Source organism: Oncorhynchus tshawytscha, linkage group LG03 (assembly GCF_018296145.1).
Source record: "Oncorhynchus tshawytscha isolate Ot180627B linkage group LG03, Otsh_v2.0, whole genome shotgun sequence".
Lineage (NCBI taxonomy): Eukaryota > Metazoa > Chordata > Actinopteri > Salmoniformes > Salmonidae > Oncorhynchus > Oncorhynchus tshawytscha.
In genome coordinates, this window is record NC_056431.1 from 57,132,203 (window position 1) to 57,152,390 (window position 20,188).

The window sequence follows — 20,188 nt, forward strand, 5'->3', positions numbered from 1 at the left end:
TCAGAGTCGTCGTTAAGAAATCTCAGTTATCCAAACTATGAACCTGTGGACCAGACATAAGTTACTTTGTCTTTGGTTGGGTGAAAATGAATGCAGAACACTTTATGACATAAATAGTATGGCACACAGTAGATGGACTGTACGTGTCAGCTTCATTCTCTGAATATTATGTGGAATTGTAGAATGTGTAAATAATGAAGAAAGACTGGTGTCTTTCCTTCTATTTTGACATTTCTCTGACATGTGTGAGGGTATAGATTGTAACTACAGGTGTTGTGGTGAAGCTAATCCGATGTTTCCAAATGAACTGGGATTCAAGCCCAGTCAGAATACCCAGGATGACTACTGATGTTACCTGAAACACCAAACTGCAGCAAAAGTCAAAGGTCTCAGAGGAAATGAGTGAATTAGAGACAGATGGAGAGACAGTGCAATAGACACATTGAGAGACAGAGCGAGAGACAGACATGGACAGACAGAAAGAGACGACTACCTCCTGTCACGTTCTGACATTTATTTTCCTTTGTTTTGTCTTTATTTAGTATGGTCAGGGCGTGAGTTGGGGTGGGCAGTCTATGTTTGTGTTTCTATGTTTTTTCTATTTCTGTGTTTGGCCTGATATGGTTCTCAATCAGAGGCAGCTGTTTATAGTTGTCCCTGATTGAGAACCATATTTAGGTAGCCTGGGTTTCACTGTTGGTTTGTGGGTGTTTGTCTCCGTGTCTGTGTTTGTCACCACACGGGACTGTTTCGGTTTGGTTTTTGGTCACATTTATTGTTTTGTATTTCCTAGTGTTCAGTTTATGTTTTATAATAAACGATATGGACACTTACCACGCTGCGTTTTGGTCCGATCCCTGCAATCTGCCGTTACACCTCAACTGTCTGCTCCTATCCACTGTATTCTTTCCTAGATTTTCTCATTGGTTATCGTGTTTTGTTGCTTTGTGTTCGTGTCAAGGTCAGTGGCCACAGGGCTATGAAATGATGTATGTGACTCTCAGTCACTCTAGTACATTCTACAACATTCATATCACTCTATAACCAAGTTAGATTTAAATTCAAGTTAGGTTTAAATTCAACAACAAAATTATATCTTGCATTCATGCCAACAAAGCATTTGAAATTAAACAATTAAATCGAGAAAGACACCAAGAGAGACATGACCAGAATATACAGAAACAAACTTACAAGAGCCTTAGTAGGATAATTGGTTTTCCAAACTTTTTCCTGAAGCGATTACCCAGCTCGCACATAACGTTCTGAGAACCATATGTTTCTTAGAGCTTGTTGAGAGCGTTGTTGTTCTATGGTTATTTTGCATACAACCTTCCCACAACTTTCTGGGAATGGTGCTTCACGTTGGGCATAGTTGCTTCAAAATGGGTAAAAACTGTTTGTATCAATGTTGGTTACATGTCATTTCAACCCCCCAAAATATTGAATAAATGTGCAAAAGTGATTGGATTTGCAAAAAGTAATCAACTTAAGGGCATTTTGTTTGAATTCACATTAGTTGAAAACTGAACTAAATTCAAATTAAACGTTGAACTTACGTCCCAGCGTGTGCCCAGCGTGTGCCCAGCGTGTGCCCAGCGTGTGCCCAGCGTGTGCCCAGCGTGTGTCCAGCGTGTGCCCAGCGTGTGCCCAGCGTGTGCCCAGCGTGTGTCCAGCGTGTGCCCAGCGTGTGCCCAGCGTGTGCCCAGCGTGTGTCCAGCGTGTGCCCAGCGTGTGCCCAGCGTGTGTCCAGCGTGTGCCCAGCGTGTGTCCAGCGTGTGCCCAGCGTGTGCCCAGCGTGTGTCCAGCGTGTGCCCAGCGTGTGTCCAGCGTGTGTCCAGCGTGTGCCCAGCGTGTGCCCAGCGTGTGCCCAGCGTGTGTCCAGCGTGTGCCCAGCGTGTGTCCAGCGTGTGCCCAGCGTGTGCCCAGCGTGTGCCCAGCGTGTGTCCAGCCCGTGTGCCCAGCGTGTGTCCAGCGTGTGCCCAGCGTGTGCCCAGCGTGTGCCCAGCGTGTGTCCAGCGTGTGCCCAGCGTGTGCCCAGCGTGTGTCCAGCGTGTGCCCAGCGTGTGTCCAGCGTGTGCCCAGCGTGTGCCCAGCGTGTGCCCAGCGTGTGTCCAGCGTGTGCCCAGCGTGTGCCCAGCGTGTGCCCAGCGTGTGTCCAGCGTGTGCCCAGCGTGTGCCCAGCGTGTGCCCAGCGTGTGTCCAGCGTGTGTCCAGCGTGTGCCCAGCGTTGTCCAGCGTGTGTCCAGCGTGTGTCCAGCGTGTGCCCAGCGTGTGTCCAGCGTGTTCCAGCGTGTGCCCAGCGTGTGTCCAGCGTGTGCCCAGCGTGTGTCCAGCGTGTGTCCAGCGTGTGTCCAGCGTGTGCCCAGCGTGTGCCCAGCGTGTGCCCAAGCGTGTGTCCAGCGTGTGCCCAGCGTGTGCCCAGCGTGTGCCCAGCGTGTGCCCACATGCACATTGATTTAAAGCAACGGTATTCTAAGGATATGCTTGTTTAAAAATTCTGCAGCTGCAATTAAAAAAGAATAATCTTAACAATGAAATAATAGGTGACCCCGAAAGCCGATAGCACTAGCCATAATAATGAAATCTGCAGAAGGGACGAGTGAAGACAGATGGACATGTGTAAATTAGACGTTCATTCATGCTGCATTTATTAGGCCTATTATTACTGAACCCCATAGGGTATAATGCAGCAACTTTTTCACAAGACAAAAGTTAACAGCTGATGATGAGATGATACAGTGCATTTGGAAGGTATTCAGACCCCTTGACTTCTTCCACATTTTCTTACGTTATGTTCTTTTTTCCCTCATCACTCTACACACAACACCCCACAATGACAGAGCAAAAACAGGTTTTTAGACTTTTTTGCAAATGTATAAAAAACTGAAATATGACATTTCCATAAGTATTCAGACGCTTTACTCAGAACTTTGTTGAAGCACCTTTGGCAGCAATTACAGCCTCGCGGCTTCTTGGGTATGACGCTACAAGCTTGGCACACCTTGTGTTTAGGGAGTTTCTCTCATTCTTCTCTGCAGATCCGTTGCACAGCTATTTTCAAGCCTCTCCAGAGATTTATGGTCGGGTTCAAGTCCTGGCTTTGGCTGGGCCACTCAAGAATATTAAGAGACTTGTCCTGAAGCCACACCTGCGTTGTCTGGGCTGTGTGCTTAGGGTCGATGTCGTGTTGGAATGTGAACATTCGCCCCAGAGTGCTCTGGAGCAAGTTTTCATCAAGGATCTCTCTGTATTTTTCTCTGTTCATCTTTTCCTCGATCCTGACTCGTCTCCCAGTCTCTGCCGCTGAAAAAGATCCCCCAAAGCATGATTCTGCCATAACCATACTTCACTGTAGGGATAGTGCCAGGTTTCCTCCAGACGGGACGCTTGGTATTCAGGCCAAAAATGTCAGTCTTTGTTTCATCAGACTGAGAATCTTGTTTCTCATTGTATGAGAGTCCTTTAGGTGCCTTTTGTCAAACTCCAAGAGGGCTGTCATGTGCCTTTTACTGAGGAGTGGCTTCCGTCTGGCCACTCTACAATAAAGGCCTGATTGGTGGAGTGCTGCAGAGATGGTTGTCCTTCTGAAAGGTTCTCCCATCTCCACAGAGGAACTCTGGAGCTCTGTCAGAGTGACCATCGAGTTCTTGGTCACCTCCCTGACCAAGGCCCTTCTCTTCTGATTGCTCAGTTTGGCTGAGTGGCAAGCTCTAGGAAAAGTCTTGGTGGTTCCAAACTTCTTCCATTTAAGAATGATGGAGGCTACTGTGTTCTTGGGGACCTTCAATGCTGCAGAAATGTTTTGGTACCCTTCCCCAGATCTGTGCCTTGACACAATCCTGTCTCTGAGCTCTACTGACAATTCTTTCGACCACATGGCTTGGATTTTGCTCTGACATGCACTGTCAACTGCAGGACCTTATAAAGACAGGTGTGTGCCTTTCCAAATCATGTCCAATCAATTTAATTTACCACATGTGGACTCATTAAAATTCTCAAGGATGACCAACAAGATGCACCTAAGCTCAATTTTGAGTCTCATAGTGTCACGTCCTGACCATAGAAAGCCTTTATTTTCTATGGTGGAGTAGGTCAGGGTGTGACTGGGGGGTGTTCTAGTTTATTATTTCTATGTGTATTCTATGTTTTCTATTTCTTTGTTGGCCGGGTATGGTTCCCAATCAGAGGCAGCTGTCTATCATTGTCTCTGATTGGGGATTATACTTAGGCAGCCTTTTTCCACTTGTTGTTTGTGGGATCTTGTTTTTGTATTGTTGCTTTTGAGCCCTACAAGGCTGTACGTTCGTTTGTTTGTTTCTCTTTATTGTTTTGTTGCTGGTTCACATTTAAATAAATTATGACCACGCCGCGCTTTGGTCCACTCCTTATAACGATCGTGACACATAGCAAAGGTTCTGAATACTTATGTAAATAAGATATTTCTGTTTTTGTGTCCTAAACCAGATTTCTCCATTTAGCCAAGGAAGAGTGCTCTTTTGGCCAGGCTTGGATTTGATTTTCTTTAGGAAACCATTTATTGTAGCCTGGATTGTGGATAGAAAAACCTGACTATCAGCTTCCACATCTGTATAGGACAAGAGATCATTCCAGTTAATTCCCTTAATTGCGTTTTCAAAATAGTTTAATTCACTCCTAGGTATTCTTAGTTGATCCGGCTTTCTAACAGTAGAGAGGTTAAACCTGCTCTTAGACAGCTTTCTGGCTATAAGTGTCAGATTATGATTATGATTATGACAAACGCTCCCTAAAACACTTCTGTGAGCAGGCCTTTCTAATCGACCTGGCCCGGGTATCCTGGAAGGACATTGACCTCATCCCGTCAGTTGAGGATGCCTGGTCATTCTTTAAAAGTAACTTCCTCACCATTTTAGATAAGCATGCTCCGTTCAAAAAATGCAGAACTAAGAACAGATACAGTCCTTGGTTCACCACAGACCTGACTGCCCTTGACCAGCACAAAAACATCCTGTGGCGGACTGCAATAGCATCGAATAGTCCCCGGGATATGCAACTGTTCAGGGAAGTCCGGAACCAATACACGCAGTTAGTCAGGAAAGCTAAGGCCAGCTTCTTCAGGCAGAAGTTTGCATCCTGTAGCTCCAACTCCAAAATGTTCTGGGACACTGTGAAGTCCATGGAGAACAAGAGCACCTCCTCCCAGCTGCCCACTGCACTGAGGCTAGGTAACACGGTCACCACCGATAAATCCATGATTATCGAAAACTTCAATAAGCATTTCTCAACGGCTGGCCATGCCTTCCGCCTGGCTACTCCAACCTCGGCCAACAGCTCTGCCCCCGGCAGCTCCTCGCCCAAGCCTCTCCAGGTTCTCCTTTACCCAAATCCAGATAGCAGATGTTCTGAAAGAGCTGCAAAACCTGGACCCGTACAAATCAGCTGGGCTTGACAATCTGGACCCCTATTTCTGAAACTTTCCGCCGCCATTGTCGCAACCCCTATTACCAGCCTGTTCAACCTCTCTTTCATATCGTCTGAGATCCCCAAGGATTGAAAGCTGCCGCAGTCATCCCCCTCTTCAAAGGGGGAGACACCCTGGACCCAAACTGTTACAGACCTATATCCATCCTGCCCTGCCTATCTAAGGTCTTCGAAAGCCAAGTCAACAAACAGGTCACTGACCATCTCGAATCCCACCGTACCTTCTCCGCTGTGCAATCTGGTTTCCGAGCCGGTCACGGGTGCACCTCAGCAACACTCAAGGTACTAAACGATATCATAACCGCCATCGATAAAAGACAGTACTGTGCAGCCGTCTTCATTGACCTTGCCAAGGCTTTCGACTCTGTCAATCACCATATTCTTATCGGCAGACTCAGTAGCCTCGGTTTTTCGGATGACTGCCTTGCCTGGTTCACCAATTACTTTGCAGACAGAGTTCAGTGTGTCAAATCGGAGGGCATGCTGTCCGGTCCTCTGGCAGTCTCTATGGGGGTGCCACAGGGTTCAATTCTCGGACCGACTCTTTTCTCTGTATATATCAATGATGTTGCTCTTGCTGCGGGCGATTCCCTGATCCACCTCTACGCAGACGACACCATTCTATATACTTTCGGCCCGTCATTGGACACTGTGCTATCTAACCTCCAAACAAGCTTCAATGCCATACAACACTCCTTCCGTGGCCTCCAACTGCTCTTAAACGCTAGTAAAACCAAATGCATGCTTTTCAACCGATCGCTGCCTGCACCCGCATGCCCGACTAGCATCACCACCCTGGATGGTTCCGACCTTGAATATGTGGACATCTATAAGTACCTAGGTGTCTGGCTAGACTGCAAACTCTCCTTCCAGACTCACATCAAACATCTCCAATCGAAAATCAAATCAAGAGTCGGCTTTCTATTCCGCAACAAAGCCTCCTTCACTCACGCCGCCAAGCTTACCCTAGTAAAACTGACTATCCTTCCGATCCTCGACTTCGGCGATGTCATCTACAAAATGGCTTCCAACACTCTACTCAGCAAACTGGATGCAGTCTATCACAGTGCCATCCGTTTTGTCACTAAAGCACCTTATACCACCCACCACTGCGACCTGTATGCTCTAGTCGGCTGGCCCTCATTACATATTCGTCGCCAGACCCACTGGCTCCAGGTCATCTACAAGTCCATGCTAGGTAAAGCTCCGCCTTATCTCAGTTCACTGATCACGATGGCAACACCCATCCGTAGCACGCGCTCCAGCAGGTGTATCTCACTGATCATCCCTAAAGCCAACACCTCATTTGGCCGCCTTTCGTTCCAGTACTCTGCTGCCTGTAACTGGAACGAATTGCAAAAATCGCTGAAGTTGGAGACTTTTATCTCCCTCACCAACTTCAAACATCAGCTATCTGAGCAGCTAACCGATCGCTGCTGCTGTACATAGTCTATTGGTAAATAGCCCACCCATTTTCACCTACCTCATCCCCATACTGTTTTTATTTATTTACTTGCTCTTTTGCACACCAATATCTCTACCTGTACATGACCATCTGATCATTTATCACTCCAGTGTTAATCTGCAAAATTGTAATTATTCGCCTACCTCCTCATGCCTTTTGCACACATTGTATATAGACTCCCCCCTTTGTTTTCTACTGTGTTATTGACTTGTTAATTGTTTATTCCATGTGTAACTCTGTGTTGTCTGCTCACACTGCTATGCTTTATCTTGGCCAGGTCGCAGTTGCAAATGAGAACTTGTTCTCAACTGGCCTACCTGGTTAAATAAAGGTGAAATAAAAAAAAATTAAAAAATGATCAGATAGCCCAGTAACCATATTGAATGATTTAGTCACTCTCTCTGGTTTATTACTGAACACCAAATCAATCTGTGTTTTAGAGCAACAAGTCACCCTGGTCGGCCCTTTAACTAGCTGTGTAAGGTCATTGGTGAAGATCATAAGACATGTCTGTTACAGAGTGCAAGTGGGAAGAGATGGTTAGATTTTTCGCCCCATCAGATCTCATTTTCATCAAATATGCGAGGTTACATTGATTTTAATTGAATTTCAGTTTCCATGCATCATTTACAAAGGGTTTAATTTATGCCCACGTATCTCAAGTTTGGATTCGGCCCACAGAAAATATAAGGTTGCATAGGATCTCATAAAAATGCCGCCAGACGTCTGCGGGTTACGTGGCTGGTTAGTCACTCTGCTCTTCACCTCTCACCCCCAAGTGACGTGTTTGTTTGGGCTGTACTGTTCAGCAAATTGATGATCAGCAAATTGCCTTCTACTCTCTTCTATCTCAGAGCTTTCTGTATTCACCCTCTCTCTCATCTCCAATTATCTCCATCTCTTCTTCTAAAGACACACCTGAAGATGAATAGAAGCGCTGCATTATTATTACGAACACATTTCCTGGCTGTTTCAACATCATACACACAGTCACATGCTCTGACGGTGTGTTTCTAGGTTCTGAACAGAATGTAATAACTGTGAATGTAATCTTCTCAAAAGGAGCAGGCCTCCTGCTGTTCTGAATAAGAATCACAATCTTCCAGCTAATATACAGGATTGGTTTTGTCAGAGCACATACATTATGTTGGAATAACCTGTCATTGTGTCAAGATTTTTACCCCATTTTTACCCCACTGACCCTGGTGGAATAGAGTTCTGTGAGCTTTCATGTCAATTAGTTTATTTCACGTGTACGTGGAGAGATTTAGGGTTTATAAAGTCAGACTCATTCTTTATGGTAATGACTGTGACGAGCACCTTTTAGAATTTCTTTGATGTAGCGCGGTAGAGAGGTAGAGAGAGAGGGGAGGAGGAGGAGAAGGATAGAAAGGGAGAGACAGAGAGATTACAGAGAAACATTAGAAATACACTATTTACAATTCACCACTGACATACAGTATGGCAGCCTTGAGGAAGTAAATAAGATCGGGTTAGAGAGAAAAACCCTGTTCACATTTCTCTATGCTGGGTGGGTCCACATAATTGAACAAATCGGTCTCTGGAGCGACTCTTTATGTCTGAGTCGTTGATGAAAAACTTGGTGTATATACAATTTGTGGTCATGCAGGTCTCTAGCTCTCCATCTCTTTGTTTTCTCTCCATCTATGCCCCTCTCCTCTCACTTTATCTTTTACTCGTCCTCTTTCCCTTTCTCTACCACTCTTCTCCCCCTCTCTCCCTCCACCCTGCTCTCTGTTTGGTAGGAAACACAAATCCAGCTTTGGTCAGGGGGAAGGCAAGAAAGCCTGAAGCTGTCAGCGAGTTTGAGGAGAAAAGCTCTTTCATTTATCTCCAGTGCCCAGATTGATGCCCCTGCCAATATCTGTATGAAAATATACAGCCTCCCTCTGTGGATAAAGGCTGCTTCCCTGGATTCCCTGCCTCTGGGCTCTCTTCTGCTTCCGTCAGTCAATATTGTTTTGTTTCCCGTTTTTACCCCACTGGGTACAGCAGGCGGACAAGCAAAAAAAATAATAACTTAACCCGACTTGTCCTCTTTCTTAGGGTGTTCAGACGAGCGTGTGCACTTATCCGCCGGAGCTGTGAAATGCTACAGTGTCAAGAGTTTTTGAAAGGAGTGAAAATAGGTCCCTTTTCAGCAGACTTCTTTTCAAAAAGCGTTGAAGGGTAATTCACTGTGGCTGCTCTGCCCAGCCTTAGACCAGCATCATGGCTGCAGGTCAGAAAGACAGGGTGGGATGGAGCCAAATCAGGCAGGCTCTGCTGGTCATACACTACACAACTTCTAAAATCTTAACTTGCTCGCATTTCCCCAAATCTTTCATTCCATCCATCATCAACCTCAGCATGCGTGTGCTCGCATTACACCATGATTCCCTAGTTGATCCTGCCTTGCTTTTCTCCGTTTTCATAGGGAAAAAATGTTGACATGCAAACAGTAAGCTGTTTTATTAGTGTGCACATTGTTATGTGTAGAAACATCAAAAAAGAGACAGAGGTGCAGAATATAGAGTTGTATAAAATAATAATGGGGCCATTTGCACGCCCCTGTGCCCCTTGTGGGTCGAGATTTCACTTAAGGACCAACCAAATGGTCTAAATGAGCAAAATCCGGAGCACCGGTGTCACGCGGGACTAGGTGTGTGTGCAGGAATCAGACGCAGAGAGAGAGTAACGGAGTAAAGTGCTTTACTATTGCACACCAAACTGATAAGCCCAATACAATACAGGGCGCAGGACACTATACCAGACAACCCAAAACCACAGGGTGTCCAGTATAGAAAATAAATTACACCACGACCTAATATGTACACAGGTAACAAAAGACAATCCCGCACAAAACAAGGGAGGGTCAAACTACTACATATAGGGAAGCTAATTAAACCAAAATACACACAGGTGAAACTAATAAGACAAAACCAACAGACAAAGGAAAAAGGGCCGCCACCGGCCTCGAGGATGACCCGGAGGACGAGGCCCGGACGATCTGGGTGGAGGCGGTGGAAATCTCTCAGGAGAGAAGGGTCCAAAATGTCCCCCACCAGAACCCAGCATCTCTCCTCCGGACCGTACCCCTCCCAGTCCACGAGGTACTGTAGGCCCCTCAACTGGCGTCTCGAATCCAGAATGCCACGGACTGTGTACGCCGGGGACACCTCGATGTCCAGAGGGGGCGGAGGGACCTCAGGCACCTCACCTTCTTGCAGGGGACCGGCCACCACCGGCCTGAGGAGAGACACATGAAACGAGGGGTTAATACGGTAATACCTAGGAAGTTGTAACCTGTAACACACCTCGTTTATTCTCCTCAGGACTTTGAAAGGCCCCACACACTGCGGCCCCAGCTTCCGACAGGGCAGGCGGAGGGGCAGGTTTCGGGTCGAGAGCCAGACCCTGTCCCCCGGTGCAAACACGGGGGCCTCACTGCGGTGCTGGTCAGCGCTCCTCTTCTGCCGTTCTCCCGCTAACCTTAGCGAGTCCTGGACGGCTTTCCAGGTGTCCTTGGAGCGCTGTACCCATTCCTCAACCGCAGGAGCCTCGGTCTGGCTCTGATGCCATGGGGCCAGGACCGGCTGGTAACCTAACACACACTCAAAAGGGGACAAGTTAGTTGAGGAGTGGCGTAGGGAGTTCTGAGCGAGCTCAGCCCAAGGAACATACCTTGCCCACTCACCAGGCCGGTCCCGGCAAAAGGACCGCAGAAACCTGCCCACATCCTGGTTTACGCGCTCCACCTGCCCATTGCTCTCGGGGTGAAAACCTGAGGTTAAGCTGACTGTGACCCCCAGTCTCTCCATAAACGCCCTCCACACTCTGGACGTGAATTGGGGACCCCGATCAGAAACGATGTCCTCAGGTACCCCATAGTGCCGGGAGACATGGGTAGACAAGGCCTCCGCAGTCTGCAGGGCCGTAGGGAGACCAGGCAATGGGATGAGACGACGGGACTTAGAAAACCGATCCACAACAACCAGGATTGTAGTACTTCCCTGGGACGGGGGAAGGTCGGTAAGAAAGTCCACCGATAAGTGTGTCCACGGCCGTTGTGGAACGGGGAGGGGTTGTAACTTCCCTCTAGGCAAGTGCCGAGGAGCCTTGCTCTGAGCGCACACTGAGCAGGAGGAGACATAAAATCTCACGTCCTTAGCCAGCGTGTGCCACCAGTATCTCCCTCTAAGACTCCGCACTGTCCTCTCGATGCCAGGATGACCCGAGGAGGGAAGAGTATGACCCCAACGGATCAGCTTATCCCGGACCCCCCTCGGCACGTACTGAGCCCCCGCTGGACAGTTAGGGGGGGCCGGCTCTAACCGTGAGGCCCTCTCTATCTCCGCGTCCACCTCCCATACTACCGGTGCCACGAGACATGAAGGTGGAATGATGGGAGTTGGCTCAACGGACGCTCCTCGGTATCATAGAGGCGGGACAGCGCGTCGGTTTTGGTGTATTGGGAGCCTGGCCGGTATGAGATGGTAAACCGAAACCTGATGAAAAACATGGCCCATTTGGCTTGACGTGGATTTAGTCTCCTCGCTGCCCGGATATACTCGAGATTACGATGGTCAGTCCAGATGAGAAAAGGGTGTTTCGCCCCCTCAAGCCAATGTCTCCACACCTTCAGAGCCTTGACTACAGCTAACAACTCCCGGTCCCCCATGTCATAGTTTCGCTCCGCAGGACCGAGCTTCCTCGAAAAGAAGGCACAAGGGCGGAGCTTGGGTGGCATGCCCGAGCGCTGGGACAGCACGGCCCGACCCCGGCCTCGGACGTGTCCACCTCCACTATGAATGCTAAAGAGGGGTCCGGATGCGCCAACACAGGCGCATTGGTGAACAGCTCCTTCAAACGACTGAAAGCTCTGCCTGCCTCTGCTGACCAACGCAAGCGCACTGGTCCTCCCTTCAGCAGTGAGGTGATGGGAGCAGCCACCTGACCAAAACCCCGGATAAACCTCCGGTAGTAATTGGCAAACCCTAAAAACCGCTGCACTTCTTTCACCATGGTCGGAGTCGGCCAATTACGCACGGCTGTAACGCTGTCATCCTCCATCACCACCCCGGAGGTGGAAATATGATAACCCAGGAAGGAAACGGCCTGTTTGAAAAACTTACATTTCTCCGCCTTGCAATACAGGTCATGCTCCAGCAGTCGCCCAAGTACCTTACGCACCAGAGACACATGCGCCGCACGTGTGGCAGAATAGATCAAGATGTCATCGATGTACACTACCACTCCCTGCCCGAGCAGGTCTCGGAGAATCTCATCTACGAAGGATTGGAAGAAGGCTGGAGCATTCTTCAACCCATATGGCATGACACAGTACTCATAATGACCAGATGTAGTACTAAATGCGGTTTTCCACTCATCTCCTCCCCGGATACGTACCAGATTATACGCACTCCTCAGGTCCAGTTTTGTGAAGAAGCGCGCCCCGTGAAATGATTCCACCACCGTAGCGATGAGAGGTAGTGGGTAACTAAACCCCGCTGTGATGGAATTTAGACCTCTATAATCAATGCACGGACGCAGACCTCCATCCTTCTTCACAAAAAAGAAGCTTGAGGAGACGGATGATGTGGAGGACCGAATGTACCCCTGTCCCAGCGATTCAGCAACATATGTTTCCATCGCTACTGTCTCCTCCTGGGACAATGGATACATGTGACTCCTAGGAAGTGCAGCGTTCTCCAGAAGGTTTATCGCGCAGTCCTCTCGACGATGGGGTGGTAATTGGGTCGCCCTCTTTTTACTGAAGGCGATAGCCAAATCGGCATATTCAGAGGGAATGCGCACGGTGGAAACCTGTTCTGGACTCTCCACCGTAGTCGCACCAACGGCAACTCCTATACACCTGCCTGAACACTCCTCTGACCACCCCTTAAGAGCTCCCTGTCACCAGGAAATCACCAGGTTGTGCTGAGCTAGCCAGGGAATGCCCAACACCACTGGAAATGCAGGTGAATCTATAAGGAACAGACTAATCTGCTCCTTATGACCCCCCTGCGTTACCATGTCCAGTGGCACCGTAGCCTCCCTAACTACTCCTGACCCTAATGGTCGGCTATCTAAGGAGTGGACGGGGAAAGGTAGGTCTAACGACACCAGGGGAATCCCTGGCCTTAACGCGAGCCCACGATCCATGAAATTCCCATCTGCGCCTAAATCGACTGGCGCCTTATGCTGTAGAGAGGGAAGAAACCCAGGGAAAGAAGTTAACACATACATATGACCGACAGGAAGCTCTGGGTGAGTCTGGTGCTTACTCACCTGGGGTGATCAAGTAGTGCTCCGCCTGCCCTCCCACTCCCAGACGAGTTCCTCCAGCACCGGTCGGCCGTGTGCCCTCGCCGACCACAACTGTTGCAGGAGAACACTCCTCCTCCGGTCCCCCTTGAAGCCGCCCCTCCTAACTCCATAGGGATAGGGGCAGGAAGGCTGGGAAGTGGAAACGACAGGACCTGATCCGAACGCCAGCGAGCAGCCAGCAGGTTGTCGAGATGGGTAGCCATGTCAATGAGTTCATCCAGTGTGAGGGTGGTGTCCCGACATGCTAGCTCCCTGCGGACATCCTCCCTGAGACTGCATCGGAAATGATCTATCAGGGCTCTGTCGTTCCACCCTGCTCCTGCGGCCAAGGTCCTGAACTCCAGGGCAAAGTCCTGCGCGCTCCTCGTCTCTTGACGCAGGTGGAACAGCCGTTCACCCGCCACACGACCCTCTGGTGGATGGTCAAACACAGCTCGGAATCGGCGGGTGAACTCGGGGTAATGATCCCTCGCCGAGTCCGGACCATTCCACACTGCGTTGGCCCACTCGAGAGCTCGCCCAGTCAAACAGGAGATGAGGGCGCTCACGCTCCCCTCTCCGGAGGGAGCAGGACGCACGGTAGCCAGGTACAGTTCCAGTTGTAGAAGGAAACCCTGGCACCCCGCCGCCGTTCCATCATACTCCCGTGGGAGCGTCAGCCGAAGAGCCCCGGAGCCAGATGCGGTAGCAGGAACAGGAGGTGCTGGAGGAGGGGGTGCCGGAGATGAGGTGGGAAGGCCACTCCTCTCCCATCGATCCATCCTCTCCATCATTTGGTCCATGGCCGAACCAATCCTATGGAGAACGCTGGTATGATGGAGGACCCTTTCCTCCATCGATGGGAGAGGAGATGCGGCTGCTCCTGCTGATTCCATGTTAGGGTGCGGGATTCTGTCACGCGGGACTAGGTGTGTGTGCAGGAATCAGACGCAGAGAGAGAGTAACGGAGTAAAGTTCTTTACTATTGCACACCAAACTGATAATCCCAATACAATACAGGGCGCAGGACACTATACCAGACAACCCAAAACCACAGGGTGTCCAGTATAGAAAATAAAATACACCACGACCTAATATGTACACACGTAACAAAAGACAATCCCGCACAAAACAAGGGCGTGTCAAACTACTACAGAAAGGGAAGCTAATTAAACCAAAATACACACAGGTGAAACTAATAAGACGAAACTAATAAGACAAAACCAACAGACAAAGGAAAAAGGGATCGGTAGCGGCTAGTAGGACTGTGACGACGACGGTCCACAACTTGCGCGTTGTTGTTGCTTTCCTCTTTGCTATCATTGTTTTGGTCTCACATGCTGAGTGCTCATCGGCTATTGGCAGCAGTCCTTGCCAAATCACATTGTAGCACAAGATGCACAACCAACATATCAGGATATCCGACAGGGGTCTGGAGAACAGAACAGCCATCATCGGTGCGTCCTTGACCCGCCCAACGTACTGGTCCTAGCCCAAGTTCATAGGATTTCACCCCGATCATGAAAGTTCATGGCAAAATCGTGTAGGGAATGTTCTAGACTATACAGACCACAGGAGGCACATCATCATCATTATAAGATCCTAATCTGCAAGCATAGACTGGGTCCATTTTCATCCCCCTTCCCTTTATCTTCACTCTTACCTCTCTTTCTCTTCCCTCCATCCATTATGGCACTCAGATGGGCAGACCAAAATATCAAATACGATAGAGAAGTGCATGCTGGGACAGCTTGAGGTCTAATGATTTCCAACTTCAGAGAGGTGAGAGAGGTGAGAGAGAGGTAAGAGATGGAGAGAGAGGTGAGAGAGAGTTGCTGATAAAAAGATGTAGAAAGAGGCATTAGCATTGCTGGATGTCTAATCCTTTTCCACCTCCATGGGAGAGGAAAGAGAGAAGTGAGAAAGAGTGATGAAGTGGGCTGACATAGAGAAGGAGAGACAGAGAGATAGAGAGGAAGGAAGAGAAAGAGAGAGACATGGGGCTGTCAGTCCGTGACAATCAGTCCAAATAAACATGCTTTACATAAGGCTCTCCTTCAGGAGAGAGGAGAGGAGCGAGGGAGTCTGTGACCTCCCAACAGAGAGAAAGAGAAATAGAGGAGGATAAATTGGAGAATAGAGAAACAGTGTAACTACCACATCTGACTGCGCTTGCCAACAGTGAGATTCCCTAACTCCAGCTTATTATCACATTCTAATGCCTGGTCTTTATTCTGTACTCTTACTGTGTACTCTTTTCATTTGGAGGTTGTATTTAGTTGTGTCTGTATGGGGGATGTAGCTACAGCTTCTCTAAACTGCCTTGTACATTTTGAGAAAGGCTGCTTTGCGCTGTGTTTGTGAACCTCAGACTTACTTTAAAACACACACACACACGCTATGTTTTAGAGGGTTTGGAGGTGTTCCACGCATCTGAGTCATTCTATTTTATGTGTTTTGGTCACCTCATAAGAAGCTTTTTAGTTGCTATTACTACCCAACAACTCTTATAAAAACTCCACTGTCTCTGCAAATGCATTTTACAACCAACACCAATTCCATAAAAATAAATGTGGTAGGTGCTGAAAGTCTCACATATATCTTGTAACTGGTATTCCCATTACAAGACAGGGTTGCTGTAATTGGTGTTTAATTTCCTCTGTAAAAAAAAGTACATCCGCAAAAAAACTATTTCCCAGAGTTCATTGAGTTTTCCCTGTGTCGCCCCTACAGACCACTGGTGGCCCCTGCCCTCGGACCTGTGCCCTATCTGGATCTACCTGGATGTGCTGTTCTCCACAGCCTCCATCATGCACCTGTGTGCCATCTCTCTGGACCGCTACATCGCCATCAGAAACCCCCTCCACCACAGCCGCTTCAACTCCCGAACCAAGGCTCGCCTCAAGATCATGGCTGTCTGGACCATCTCTGTGGGTAAGAGACTGGAAGGAAGACAAGCCTGCACAAGTATATGATGCCCTCTTAGTTTAGAGAGAGGGAAAGAGATAGAGAGAGTGAGGAAGAGGGAGAAGAAGAGAGAGCATGTGGGTCTTTCTATAAATAATGGGGCCAATGTGTGACATTGGGATCAACATTTCAAAATGGTTTGAAAAAAAAATAAAAAGGATTTTCGTGCAGTTCCACATGTGCACTTAGAGGAATAAGTGTGAATATATGCAAATTGGCCCATAACTCCAGGTATACAACAACATAGGACTAGAACTATAATCCTTTAAGCAGGGTTCATTAAGACATTGGCAAGTCAAATTCAAGGACTTTCAGGGACTTTTCCAAGCACTTAATTGTTATTTTCACTGACCTCAATGTTATACAATTGTATAATTTACATACTTGTACATATAGCCCTAATATATAACACCCCCCATTACCACTGTAAGAATAATGCATTTAGGCCAAAAAGGCAAACAAGTAGGGAGGGCATTAGCACTAAGAATAATGCATTTGGGCCAAAAAGGCCAACAAGTAGGGAGGCATTAGCACTAACAATAATTTTAAAATTGTTGGCCTTGCCAATGCATTGATTTTCTAATTATTATGACATTCTAAAATATGTGAGAATATATGGGACATTGCCTGACTAAATAAATTGGATGCATGCGTGCCGATTTTTCTGTAGCCTACATGGCCGACGCAGCCATGAATAGTGGTAGCATGAATCTCAACATCACTGTTTTATAATGAGAAAGCGACCAAAAAACGGGTTCCTTATGTAATGGAAGGATTTGTATGGAAAGCCAAGTTGAAGCCAACGTTGGATGCTGTCGTCATAATAACCGCACCTGGTTTTAACGCAACAGAGTTACTCAACACCCTTCAATTGAAGCTGCGGAAACAAACGAAAGAGGCCAAATCTCTCATGAAAACGGATTTAAAAAATGTAATAACTTATGAATTGGCTACAATTTTTACAAGGACTTTTAATGCACCAAATTGAGGAAATGTCAGATTTTCAAGGTAGGCCTACAGTACCAGTCAGAAGTTTGGACACACCTACTCATTCCAGGGTTTTTCTTTATTTTGACTATTTTCTACATTTTGAAGACCTCACAACTATGAAATAACACATATGGAACCATGTAGTAACCAAAAACGTATTAAACAAAAAATATATTTTAGATTTAAGATTCTTCAAAGTAGCCACCCTTTGCCTTGATGACAGATTTGCACACTCTTGGCATTCTCTCAACCAGCTTTATTATGGTAAGAACATCGCAAATAAGCAAAGACTTTAAGACGTGAAGGTCCGTCAATGCGGAAAATTTCAAGAACTTTGAAAGTTTCTTCAAGTGTAGTTGCAAAAACCATCAAGAGTTATGATGAAACTGTCTCTCATGAGGACCAATACAGGAAAGGAAGACTACAGGAAAGGAAGACCCAGAATTACCTCTGCTGCAGAGCATAAGTTCATTAGAGTTACCAGACACATCTCAACATCAACTGTTCAGAGGAGACTGCGTGAATCAGGCCTTCATGGTTGAATTGCTGCAAAGAAATCACTACTAAAGGACACCAGTAATAAGAAAATGCTTGCTTGGGCCAAGAAACACGAGCAATAAACATTAGACCAGTGGAAATCAGTCCTTTGGTCTGAGTACAAATTTGAATTTGCAACCGCTGTGTCTTTTTGAGAGGCAGAGTAGGTGAACGGATGATCTCTGCATGTGTGTGCAACATTATAGCTTCTGTTCTTCTCCTCGCCCATACCTGGGCTCGAACCAGGAACCCTCTGCACACATCAACAACTGACACCCACGAAGCATCGTTACCCATCGCGCCACAAAAGCCATGGCCCTTGCAGAGCAAGGGGAACAACTACGTCAAGGCCTCAGAGCGAGTGACGTCACCAATTGAAACGCTATTAGCGTGCACCCTGCTAACTACAGTGCCTTGCGAAAGTATTCGGCCCCCTTGAACTTTGCGACCTTTTGCCACATTTCAGGCTTCAAACATAAAGATATAAAACTGTATTTTTTTGTGAAGAATCAACAACAAGTGGGACACAATCATGAAGTGGAACGACATTTATTGGATATTTCAAACTTTTTTAACAAATCAAAAACTGAAAAATTGGGCGTGCAAAATTATTCAGCCCCCTTAAGATAATACTTTGTAGCGCCACCTTTTGAGAACCAGGGACCCTCTGCACACAGACAACAGTCACCCTCAAAGCATTGTTATTTATCGCTCCACAAATCCCCAGACCTTGCAGAGCAAGGGGAACAACTACTTCAAGGTCTCAGAGTGAGTGACGTCACCGATTGAAACGCTGTTATCGCGCACACTGCTAACTAGCCAGCCATTTCACATCGGTTACATGTGGTTCCCACCATGAAGCATGGAAGAGAAAGTGTGATGGTGTGGGGGTGCTTTGCTGGTGACACTGTAGGTGATTTATTTAGAATTCAAGGCACACTTAACCAGCATAGCTACCACAGCATTCTGCAATGATACGCCATCCCATCTGGTTTGCCCTTAGTGGGACTATCATTTGTTTTTATACAGGATAATGACCCAAAACAATAATTTTTCCAACAATTGTTTACAGACAGATATTTTCACTTAGAATTCACTGTATCACAATTCCAGTGGGTCAGAAGTGTACAGACCCTAAGTTGACTGTGCCTTTAAACAGCTTGGAAAATTCAGGAAAATTATGTCATGGCTTTAGAAGCTTCTGATGGGCAAATTGACATAATTTGAGTCAATTGGAGATGTTTCTGTGGATGCATTTCAAGGCCTACTTTCAAACTCAATGCCTCTTTGCTTGACATTATGGGAAAATCAAAAGAAATCAGCCAAGACCTCAGAAAAAATTGTAGACCTCCACAAGTCTGGTTCATCCTTGGGAGCAATTTCCAAATGCCTGAAGGCACCACGTTCATCTGTACAAACAATAGTGCGCAAGTATAAACACCATGGGACCACGCAGCCGTCATACCGCTCAGGAAGGAGACGCGTTCTGTCACCTAGAGATGAATGTACTTTAGGTCGGAAAGTGCAAATCAATCCCAGAACAACAGCAAAGGACCTTGTGAAGATCCTGGAGGAAACAGGTACAAAAGTATTTATATCCACAGTAAAACGAGTCCTATCTCAACATAACCTGAAAGGCCGCCCATCAAGGAAGAAGCCACTGCTCCAAAACCGACATTAAAAAAGCCAGACTACGGTTTGCAACTGCACCTGGGGACAAAGATTGTACTTTTTGGAGAAATGTCCTCTGGTCTGATGAAACAAAAATATAACTGTTTGGCCATAATGACCATCATTATGTTTGGAGGAAAGAGGGGGAGGCTTGCAAGCCGAAGAACACCATCCCAACCGTGAAGCACGGGGGTGGCAGCATTATGTTATGGGGGTGCTTTGCTGCAGGAGAGACTGGTGCACTTCACAAACTAGATGGCATCATGAGGAAAATTATGTGGATATATTTAAGTAACATCTCAAGACATCAGTCAAGTTAATGCTTGGTCGCAAATGGGTCTTCCAAATGGACAATGACCCCAAGCATACTACCACAGTTGTGGCAAAATGGCTTAAGGACAACAAAGTCAAGGTATTGGAGTGGCCATCACAATGCCCTGACCTCAATCTTATAGAACATTTGTGGGCAGAATTGTAAAAGTGTGCGAGCAAGGAGGCCTACAAACCTGACTCAATTACACCAAAATTCACCCAACTTTTATGTAACTAGATAAGCAAATGTTGATTTATTTAGGCCATAACAAAGGGGTTGAGTACTTATTGACTTGAAAGATTTCAGCTTTTAATTTTTTATTCATTAGAAAAACTTTTGTCATTATGCACGTAACGCTGGTGACAGGTGTGCACCCTAACGTGCATCCTGATGACCTAGAGGCCAGAGAGGGAGCACACGTGACAGTACCCCCTCCCCTCCCTGACGTGCAGCTCCAGCTGCAGGACGCCGACCAA

General features: G+C 47.2%; 1 protein-coding gene across 1 annotated transcript in view; it reads left to right on the forward strand.

Moving 5' to 3' along the window:
* LOC112239637 (5-hydroxytryptamine receptor 2A) overlaps positions 1-20,188 on the forward strand; it is a 38,295-nt gene that overhangs the window by 10,767 nt on the left and 7,340 nt on the right. Inside the window, exon 2 of the mRNA XM_024408075.1 lies at positions 15,968-16,168. Coding sequence (XP_024263843.1) covers positions 15,968-16,168 — 201 coding nt within the window. The remainder of the gene's footprint in view (positions 1-15,967; positions 16,169-20,188) is intronic.